Genomic DNA, 11,455 nt, shown 5'->3' with positions numbered 1-11,455 from the left:
GGCAGAGGAACCATCAAGGCCATTTACATTATTCTGCAATTTTAGCTTCTGCTCTATGAATATAGAATCTGGCATACTGGACGTGACAGTAATAAGCATGGGAATCAGGTGTCTGCCCAGCTGATTCTTCCCACAAGATTCTTATAGAAGTGAAAAGAGGTTGACAATAAAGGAAAGCGAAGTACCACCTTAGAGACAGTTGGGGCTTCTGCCCAAAGCATGACAGCAGACCTCAGGTGAGGGGGTTGGAGCGTGTGGCCTAAGGCAGGAGCTTCCGGAGTCTCTTACCTCTCACCAAGCCCAGACGATACACCTTACTCCAAGGTGAGCCCGAGAGCACGCTGCAGTCGGTCACTCCAGGCCAAGTTACCTTGGACGGCATCCCTTAGCATTCCTGGAAACCACAGAAATGATCTGGTTCCATCAGGACAGGTCACACCTGGAGCACTCCATTTTATCATAAACATGAACAAGTAACAAAGGGAGGGTGACTGGCTCTCATTAGGAAAAAATGAAGCTGCTGGGAACAGAGTACTTACTTGCAAATACTTTATGGGCTGTGCTGTCAAATGGAGAAGGATGAAACTTGTCCAGAGGAGCACAAAGGAGCCAGAGTAGAGACTGCCAGCAGATAGCTTCTGGTCCTCTGAGGACCTAACTATGGAGCTGTCCAGAGATGTACCAACCTTTCTCTAGAGGCAGACAGTTCTCTGTTGCCCTGGAGGGTTCCAAGATAGCCTGAGGCTCCACTTGACCTTGTAAGGGGCTTGGGGACTAAACTCTATTAAATATTCCCCAAACCTCATTTATTAACAATCATCTGGAAAGCTTTTTAAACAATCATGATTTCCCAAGCTCACCTCAACCTTATTGAATCAGTTTCTTCAGGGGATGGCGTCTTAATGACATTGAGATAGTCCCAAGAGCCTGTGATAGAATCCTAGAATGGTTGGATAGTTTTCGAACATTTACTATTCCTATTCATCTATTATTAATATGCAGCAGGAAAACAAAGTTTACATTTGTAACTTAAGTTTCTATAAAAGTAGTTTGATTCTAGAAAGAGGATACATGCATACCTCATAAGTCTATAAATATCATTTTATGAAATAAAAATTAGAAATATTAAAAAAATACAAATACAGCATATGATTAAAACATTTGATTTAAGATAAAATAATGATTATAGTGCAACACTACTTCAATTTTATAACAACAGTTAAGGTATAAATGGGCTTAATTTTTTTTATTCAGAGATAACCATGAGTCCTTTTTCTTTCTCATAAGAAAAAGCAAAGTATGTTTCTCTAATTTTAAATGCATTTTGTGAATAAGAATATGTGGACGAACATAGAGCTGGAATACACAGAGATATGTTCTTCTACTGGGTTACCTGGCAAAATACCACTTTAACTAGTAAAAACCCAGTGTTTTAAGCTATCAGGAAAAAGGAAAAATCTAGTTTTAAATACTCAATGGTCATTTCTTATATAACTTAAACTTATTCAATACATTAAGTACATGTATTTTTAAATAATATTTTTAAAATTGAAGAATATTCCACTGATCTTTAATGAAACTTCCAAAAGTCTTAGCAGTAGTTCCACACTTCCCCAGCAAGTGGCAGATTTCTTGTCATTTTTATCTTCTTAATAAAGGCCAGTGCTAGAGTTCATCATGCGTCAAAACTGTAGGGGAGGAAAGTTTCTTTAGTTCTTTCTTTTCTTTTTTTTGCCTTTTAAGTATCATTTATTAAATATGTAATAAGTCGCCAGAGAGGGCAGAAGGAATTTTGCATCCTACTGTTTGATCAGAAAAATTGGTCTTACCTGATCTCACAACAGCCCCAGAACTTCAACCCAATTTTTCAAGTTTCTTTAGTTCTTGAAATCTTAAATATCAAATGAACTTAAATCCCACTAACGTATGAGACACAAAAAAAGCACAGGTGGCTGAGAGTCCTTTTGTTTGTTTAATACTTGTTTGCTTCATTCTATGACATGAGAATAGCTCTTTGTACATGATGGCATCTATCATATTGTACCATTAACTATTTGCCTTTCTATCCACCTAGAAGTGAGCTCCCAGGAGTCGGAGGCCAAGGACCACACCTTGTTTATCTCTGTTATCTCTAGGACCTAGCACTCTGCTTGGCAATGGAGGCCTTGCAAAATACTAATAGAATACTCGCCATGCACAAAGTATCCCATCATTAAAGTAATGGCACAACAAAGAGCAAAAGACATACATGGGTCCTCTTCTATGATGGGAGGAGAGAGCATTCGAGCATAGACAGGTCCCACACAAGTGAGAAGTACTAGTGAGGACGCTTAGATACAAAAGTGGTTTCTTTTTCTTTTGCACCATTGAGCTGTCACATACTAACTGATTTAAGAACACCAAGAATTCAAATTATATTTTTCAGGTAGAAATTGATTAAAATACAACTTAAATGCTTCCTGTTCTATATTTCAAGATGGCAGACTATGTTTCTCTGTTCATTAAATTCCACTTGAAAGATAATAAATATAAAAGGGAATAACAATAATGATAATGGGGGAAGTGGTTACAAGACACCACTGGAAGCAGAGTTATAAATAAATTTCTAAAAATGGAAAACGAAATATACTGTTGAATACATAAACACACAGCTGAGACGATGAGCTGGTACTCCTCACTGAGGAGGCTGGGAGAGCCTCCCAACAGAAAACACCGGTGAGGAGGGAGTCAGACAGTGAAGCAATTCACTGAAGGGCTTTGGAAAATATGTGCCTGTCAGCTTCCCACTCTCATTCTTCCTACTTCATCCCAGAGAGAGTCTGACAACCTGTTTATTCCAAGAAAAAATGTAGAAGACTGCAATTCTTGAAAACAAATTGAACAATCTATTGGGAGAGGAAAGGGAGAAAGAGGGGAGAAGAAGCGATAGACGTATTATTGCATGGGTGTTGATGCTCTCAAGTAAAGTGCCCTCATCTTAGCTTCTGGGTAGGGTGGTATGTACGGTCAGCTCTGATAAGCCCTGATGTATTCCATGCCCGTACAGCTAGAGGGAAGCCTGCCAGTTCTACCCCACGCTAATGTATCTAGAGCTATCAGTTAACCCTCTCATTCAGACAAGAAGCCTATTGGAGAGACAGACACATTACATCATGGCAGAGGAAACCTATCTATATTAATCTAATCTTTCATTCTTAAATATATATAAAGAGCCAAGGATCCTAAAATTTATATGGAACCAAAAATACCCTAAAAAGCCAAAACAATCTTAAGAAAGAAAAACAAAGCTGGAGGTATCAAGCTTCCTTATTTCAAACTATATCATAAAGCTACAGTAATCAAAACAGCATGATACTGGCATAAAAACAGACACACAGACCAATGGAACAGGACAGACAGCCCAGAAATAACCCCACATATATATGGTCAATTAATTTATGACAAAGGACCCAAGATATATAGTGGGGAAAGACAGTCTCTTCAATAAATGTTGCTGGAACAACTGGACAGCCATATGCAAAAGAATGAAACTTCACCCCTATCTCACACCATACAAAAATGAACTCAAAATGGATTTAAACTCGAGCATAAAACCCAAAATCATAAAACTACAAGAAAACATAGGCTTAGGTAAGTTCCTTGACATTGGTCTTGATGATTTGTTGACGCCAAAAGCAAAGGCAACAAAAGGAAAAATAAACTAGTGGGACTGTATCAAACTAAAAAGCTTCAGTACAGCAAAGGAAACAATCAGCAAACCGAAAGGCAACCTACGGAATGGGAGAAAATATTTGCAAATCATATGTGTGATAAGGGATTAAGATCCAAAATATATAAAGAACTGATACAACGCAACAGCAGAAAAACAATCTAATAAAAAAAAATGGTCAAAGGACCTGAAAAGACATTTCTCCAAAGACATACAGACAGCCAACAGGTACATGAAAAGGTGCTCAACATCACTAATCATCAGGGAAATGCAAACCAAAACCACAATGAGGTATCACTTCGTACTTGTTAGAATGGCTATTATAAAACAGACAAGAATTAACAAGTGTTAGAATGTGGAGAAAAGGAAATGGGCAACAATCCTCTAGAAAAGATGGGCAAAGGACAAGTTTTCAATGGTTGAAAAACAGAAGAAATACAAATGACCCAATTCTCAACTCCATTCACGTCATGGGTTGAATTGTATCCCCCCAAATTCATATGCTGGAATCCTAACCTCTAGTACTTCAGAATGTGATGTTATTTGGTTATAGGGTCTTTATAGAGGTAATCAAGTTCAAATGAGGTCATTAGGGTGGGCCCTAACCCAACATGATTGGTGTCTTTATAAGATGAGGAAATTTGGACACGGACATGTACAGAGAAAAGGTAATGTAAAGAGACGTAGAAAGAAGACAGCAATTTCACAGTCCAGGAGAGAGGCCTGGAGGAGATCCTTCCCTCACAGGCCTTAGAAGGAACCAACCCTGATGACACTTTGATCTTGGACTTCCAGCTTCCAGAAGTGGAGGACAAAAAAAATTTCTTTTGTTTAAGCCTCCTACTGTGTTACAGCAATACCAGCAAAGTTATTGCTGGTATTATGTAACATATAATAATATAACTTATTATTAAGAGAAATGCAAGTTGTAAAAGAAGATATGCCATGGCCTTAAAAATAGTTGCCTCTTGGGTTTAAGTAAAAGAGGAGTTCCAATATTATTCTGTATCTTCTGTATTGTTTCAATGCTTATAATGAACATGCCTTACATTTGCAATTAAAAATGAAGTAAAGAAACCAACAATCTCTTTTGTACAGCTTCTCGTATTTGTACACATAACCATACACAATCACATACACACAGACAAGTAATTTTTCTTTAATTAAGATGGGGTCGATCTGATTATAAATATTATTTTGTAACATATTTTTTAAACTTAAAAGTATGATGTCAGCACAAATATAGTGGTCTCAATTCTCTTGGAAGATTACATATCAGTGTTTATGTAATCAATCCTTTATGGATGGATAGATTATGTCTATTTCATTATTAAAAACAATGCTGTAACAAATGTGTATACATATATCATTATTCTTTTTTAAATATAAGTGTCGAAGTGAATTGCTGGGTCAAAGGGCATATATACTTTAGGTTTTCACATACATTAAAATTTTTCCTTAATTTATATGGCTACTATATATATGTATGTGCATAGAGTGCTCACTCGTCAGCCCTCTCATTAACACTGTGGTACTGTTAATCCTTTAACTCTTTCCAATTTGATAAGAGAAACATTTCATGTGAATGTTTTGCGCATTGAAAATTTTTTGTGAGGAAATTCTGTAAATTTTCCTTCTTTCCCTTTTTGCCCTCTTTCCTTCTTTTTCTCTTTCCTCTGTCTTCTTTATTTTTCTCTTCCTTTGCAAACAGTCACACCACTTATGGAATAATCTTTCTTCTGAATTGAAGTGGCATATTTATATTAGACTATTAAAAATACATGGGTGTGTATTTATATTAATATATTTACATTAATATTTATATTAATATATTATATTATATTTATATTATATAATTATATTATATATATAATTATATAATATATATTATATATTATATTATATATATTATATTTATATTAATATATATTAATATAATATATATATTAATATATAATATATATATTTTTTTACTTTTAGTTTTTCCCTCTATCTTGCGTCGGGAGGCTACTTCTGTAACACTCATCTATGGTGTATGATTGAAGCCATAGCAATGGGGAAGAGGTTCTCTATCCATGTCTTAAATTTGCGAGCTTACTCCACCTAAAAATTATGTTCTTAATCATGTCACAGACTTTCGTAAAGAAATTATGACCCAATAATTTGACAGCTTCTAAGAAATAAGTTTGTAATTTATCCAATCTCATTTAATGCAATACACAGCTCACACACCACTGCAGATAGATGACTTACGTGCATTTTTCTTCTTGTTTTCAAGGTGCTGTAACAGTTGTCGTATCTCAGTGTCATATTCCACCCATTCTGGGACAATCCTGGCAGCAGCTTTCAGTTTGGGTTCTTTTGTTTTAGGATTATTGCACTAAAAGTTTAAATCAAGTTTTGTTAATTAAAAAAAAAAAGGAAAACATACTACAGAAACAAAAAGGTAATACTGTTGTCACTAGAGCAAACAAAATGCAGAGTCCCAGGTACTAAGTACTTGAACTACTAAAATTTATTAAAGACAGGATCAAGTGAAATGATGAATCATAGTTTATGTAAGCAATAAGTATTCAATGCAAATCCCTTGATCAAAAATTTAAACAAAGATTCTTTAAGGACATTCTGATAGCTCATAAGAAGTTTGTCAAATAATTTTGTAAAACGTTATTTTACAAATAAATAAATATATTTTACAAATATAGGTCTTCAACAAGAGATCTAAATACATGACTATTTTGACAAAGAACATAGCAGACTATGTTAATATTTTCTTCAGACTAATATTTCTTCAGACTAATACTTTATATTTTCCACAGACAAAACCACTTCTCAGTCTTGAGAAATGTCTTGAGCATCTTTAACAGGAGCATTCATTCCCCTTAATGTGACTGTTCTAAAGCAATTGTGATTATATTAAAAATCAGTTAACTGGAACTTATTTGTCAAAGCTGATAGCTGTGAATTCAGAGTAGTCCATAAATCTCAGGCCTTAAAAATATTTAACTATTCTGCTTACTAGGCATAGTGGGAAGGAAATGGATGTGGATCCTGAGTCCTCATGGTTCTAATTCCACACTTGCTAGTAGAGTGAGGCCTGCACATGTCGCTTAACTTTGTGTGTGTGTGTGTGTGTGTGTGTGTGTGTGTGTGTGTGTGTGTGAAATCTTAGTTTCTTCATCTACAAAGGAGGAAATTCAAACAGCATCATCTCCAAGGTTCCCCTAATATACGATCAATTTAAACTACTTAGTAATTGGTCCTACTATGGAGTTTCTTGGGAGAGATTAAAGGGTTAAAAAGACTGAAAGGTTAAAAAGTATAGAAGGTTGAGAAGGATCTGATTCTGATGTATTTGAAGGTACATCTGGCAAGAATTGCTGATGGGGAGAATGTGAGTTGTGAGAAAAGACATCAAAGATGACCCCAGTGTCCTTGGCTTGAGCAAAGTAAAGAATGAAGATGCCACTGACTGAGACAGGAACACCATGGGAGGAGCATAAACTTCCCAAAGTTACACAGGCATCCATTTCCTCACTGCAAAGCACTAACAGAAAGTGCCTCCAGAAGCTCCCTTCTACAGGACATCTTCTTGTGGCGGCTGCCACTTGCCTTCCCCCAATGCCTTACGGAAAAGCTATTAGTTAAGATCCATGAGCCTGTTGTAATATCGTTTCTCACCAAATGTTTTCAGTTCGTTCCATTGTGGATATTTTTTTTCTACAGAAATATATTCCTGAAGTAAGTGGAAAACAAGATTTTCTTTGCAGAAATTAACTTTACAGGCAATATGTTCTATAAAGGGAAGATAATGAAACTATTTTCTCTTTCTGTGTCAGAAACTATTAAAATAAAAATACTATGTTTTCCTTAGTCTTTTGTGCTACAATTTTTTTTCTTTCCTACAACTTATATCCGCAGAGCTTAATGAGGCTATCATGCCCCTCGGGGAGCTTTGGCAAGGTCTGGAGATGTTTTTTTTTTTTTGGGGGGGGGGTTGTCCTGACTGGGAGGTGGTGGGGTGCTACTGCCATCTAGTGGGCAGAGGCCAGAGATGCCGCCAAACATCCTACAATGAGCAGGACAGCTGGCTCAACACAGTTATGTGGTCCATAATGTCAATTATGCCCAAATTGAGAAATCCTGACTGAAATAGAGTCTCACCTTCAATACCATCATTCATGCTTTTTCCTTTCCCTTAGGCCATCTCCTTGGGATTTTTCTGCATTCCCTTAACTAACTTTTTCCCCAAGAAACTGGCCCAAAATAGTATATTCACATTTTTATTTTAAGTGTTTCTGTGGAAGAGATGGCTAGGCAGTCCATCAAAATTTATACCACCTGCCCTTTTTATATGTAGACCTATTGCTAGTAAGTAGCTGCCTATACAGGAATAACATTTCTCAGCTCCTCTTACATCTAGAGGTGGAAATATGACCAGTTCCCGCTAAGGAAGGGGCCAAGGCCTGTAGGAGTCAGAATGCATGCTCCATGCACTTTTCCCTTTCACTCTATACCATACCATCCAACAGAAATATGATGGGCATCACATATGTAATTTAAAATTGTCTAGTAACCACATATAAAAATCTAAAAGTAACAGGTAAAATAAATTTTAATGCTGTATTTTAGTTAACCCAATATATCCAGAATGTTATCAGTCAATATGTAATCAATATAAAAATTAGTAATGAGATATCTTGACATTCCTTTTATTGTACTGAGTCTTCCAAATCTGGTGTGTACTTTACCCCTTACAGCACATTTTAGTTCAGATTAGCACCATTTTAAGTGCTCAATGGCTACACATGACAAATGACTGCCTTACTGGACAGATGGATACCGATGGACAGATGGATAGATGGATACAATTATTCCAAAACAATTCCATTCATTTACATTTTCAAATAAAAAAGGCAGATGTTGTCTCTTTACAAGTCGGATGGAGACGGGGCCCTGGGTCATGATATGCAGGGAACCTGCTCACTGATAAGACACCCACTGAGATCTGAACTTGGGTGAGTGTGAAACCACTGACATTTCTGGATTTGTTACAGTAGCTCAAGTTAACCTAAGTATTCCCAAAGACCCCAAGGAGCTTTTACGTCACCAACGTGTGTCACAACCTTATATGTCACGACACAACCTTAAACAAAATCTTGTTACGTTCAGTAATGTTCCTGACTTCCATTTAGAAAATTCCCTTGCTTTCTTCTTAATACTATCTCACTTGTTTCTGCTACATACTATCATCTACAATTGCATTCTAACATGTTGGCATGCTACATATATTTTTTTCTGTGCATTTCTACACATCTGGTAAAATGTCCCTATATTTTATTGTCCTGTCTTATTTTGTTCAAAACTGTATGAATTCTAGTATTCTGACATTCTTCAATGAAGCTCTTGAATTATTTTATACTCAAATTAGCACATGAAAACAATATGGTAAGAAAAAGAATGATACCTTGTAACAAAGACAATATAGTATTGGAATGTAAGTTCTAGACCGATAGACAATAAATAATTTTGAAATATTTTATGTCTAGGAGAATTAAACTGTATAGCATAATTAAATTGCTTAAAATGAAAATGTAAGAAACAACTTCTCAATAATAAGAAAAACAGACATGTATAGAATAATTTAAGTAGGCAGAATTATTTTGGTTATCTTTGTTTGGGAAAAATATTGGCAAGAGAATTAAACTGACGATATTTTAAGATGATATCTAATTCATGAACATTTCAGCCAGCTCACAGCCTTTCTTTCAAAAGCACTGAAGCAAAAAAGATTTAACATAGCAAACTGAGATTGCTATTCTTAGAAAGGCCAGCTTGCGAGGTTGGCCCTTGGCTGGCATCTGGGAACTTAGATTTCAGGAGTGCTCCCACCATTTCCCGATAAGAATGGCTCACTGTGGCTAAACTGTGCAAACAATGTGGTACATGCTGAATACCTGCTTTCCTTCTGAATGTTAGGAATTCTGGGGTGTGCCAGGCAGAGGGGATGCTTGTGTGACCAGCCCCAGTAAGAATCCTGGACATTGGATTTCTAATTAGCTTTTCTGGTAGACAACATTTCACATGTGTTGTAGAAATTTTCACAGCTGAAGGACTTAAGCTCGTCCCATGTAACTTCACAGGGAGAGGGACCTTGGAAGCCCACATCTGGTTTTCTCTGGACTTCACCCCATGTGCCTCTTCTCCTTGCTGACTGTGCTTTGTACTCTTTCACTGGAATAAATCATAGCCACGAGCATGACTATATTTAGTCCTATGAGTCCTCTAAGTGAATCTTCAAACTTGGGGGTGGTCTTGGGGGCCCCCTGATACAGCAGTGTGCCATACATGTGCCATTCCATTTGTAACACAGAAAATATTTCTATTTGAACATTTTAATATCTGCTTACACACGAAAGAAAAATAACACGACACTCACCAGGTCGATTGTTTTGGCTCTTTGTTTGGATTCATCATCACACCAGGTTTCACACCACAGCCAATCTTGAGGAAGAGACTTAATGGCAACTTGGTGAATCATATTATTGGGAAGATCCTTCAGAAAAAAATTAAACAAAGGGGGATAGAAATTAGAATCAGAGCAAAAGAAGTTGAAGATGTCATTTAAGATTATAAACAGATCCTAAAAAAAACACACGTCAATCTGAGATCTCTATTTTTAAGCTTTAAATACTTAATTTGACCCAATTGTCTTGCGTCATGAATGAACCCATGCACCGCAGCTCAGCCCACACCTGCCCTGGACTCGACCCCTGGCATCAGGGATGAAGAAGGAGGCCCTGAAACCCATCATCCAGATCCCCCCAAACCGACTACCTCTATCTGCCCTGAAACACCAGGATTAACAACTCCCACTGTGCTTATTATTACAGTTTATGTAAGTTACCACCACATTCTGCAGATTCTGAGGTGATCTTTCATTTCCCTGTTGGAAAACAATGCTCCATGAACATTTTCACATTTCTGCATGCTCAGGGCTTTCTAAGCAAAGATTGCTGGCATCTAGGTTTAAATAGCAATCAAGCCCAGTAAATTAAAGATAGAAACCTCTGGAGAGATTTAGAGACACCTTTCCCAGAGATATTTGTTTATATGCCAGGGGTTGTAGATCCCTTCCCTTTCTCTCCCGAGAATGAGGTTTACATTCCAGAGCAAAGGGCACACTTCCTCTCTCCCAGAGGGCACAAGGGGTACTTGTGTAAACTTTCCTATCTAAGAGCCAAGATTCATAATTCTAGGGTTCTCCTCTCAACACTCCTATTAAATATCAATACTGGAAGTCCTAGCTAATGCAATAGGAAAAGAAAATAAAAGGTAGACAAATTGGAAAGGAGGCAATAAAATTGTCTTTGTTCACAGATGACGAATTGTTTATAAAGAAAGTCCCAAAAATCAATAAAAAACAAAACAAAAGTAATGGAACTAATAAGCAATTACAGCAAGGTTTTAGGATACAAGGTTAATAAGTCAATTGCTATATACCAGCAATGAGCAATAGGAATTTGAAATTAAAAACACAACATCATTACATTAGTACGAATTCCCCCACCGCCCCGAAAATAAACCTAGGTAAAAATCTAACAAAATATGTTCCTCTACATGAGGAAAACTACAAAATTCTGATGAAAGAGATCTAGAAAGATCTCAATAAATGGAGTGATAATCCATGTTCATGAATAGGAAGACTCAATATTGCTAAGATGTCAATTCCTTCCAACTTGATCT

The 11,455-nt window shown here is 36.6% G+C and overlaps 1 protein-coding gene across 1 annotated transcript in view; it reads right to left on the bottom strand.

Annotated features, from left to right (window-relative positions):
• Positions 1-1,083: 1,083 nt before the first annotated feature.
• The window catches only part of UGGT2 (UDP-glucose glycoprotein glucosyltransferase 2), a 147,788-nt gene continuing 137,416 nt past the window's right edge, over positions 1,084-11,455 (bottom strand). Inside the window, exons 37-39 of the mRNA XM_081047050.1 lie at positions 10,149-10,265; positions 5,963-6,089; positions 1,084-1,688 (exon numbers count right to left, since the gene is read on the bottom strand). Coding sequence (XP_080903176.1) covers positions 1,666-1,688; positions 5,963-6,089; positions 10,149-10,265 — 267 coding nt within the window. The 3' untranslated portion in view covers positions 1,084-1,665. The remainder of the gene's footprint in view (positions 1,689-5,962; positions 6,090-10,148; positions 10,266-11,455) is intronic.

Source organism: Rhinolophus hipposideros, assembly GCF_964194185.1.
Source record: "Rhinolophus hipposideros genome assembly, chromosome: 4".
Lineage (NCBI taxonomy): Eukaryota > Metazoa > Chordata > Mammalia > Chiroptera > Rhinolophidae > Rhinolophus > Rhinolophus hipposideros.
Note: the sequence above shows the minus strand (reverse complement) of the source record. Positions and strands in the feature narration are given on the sequence as shown.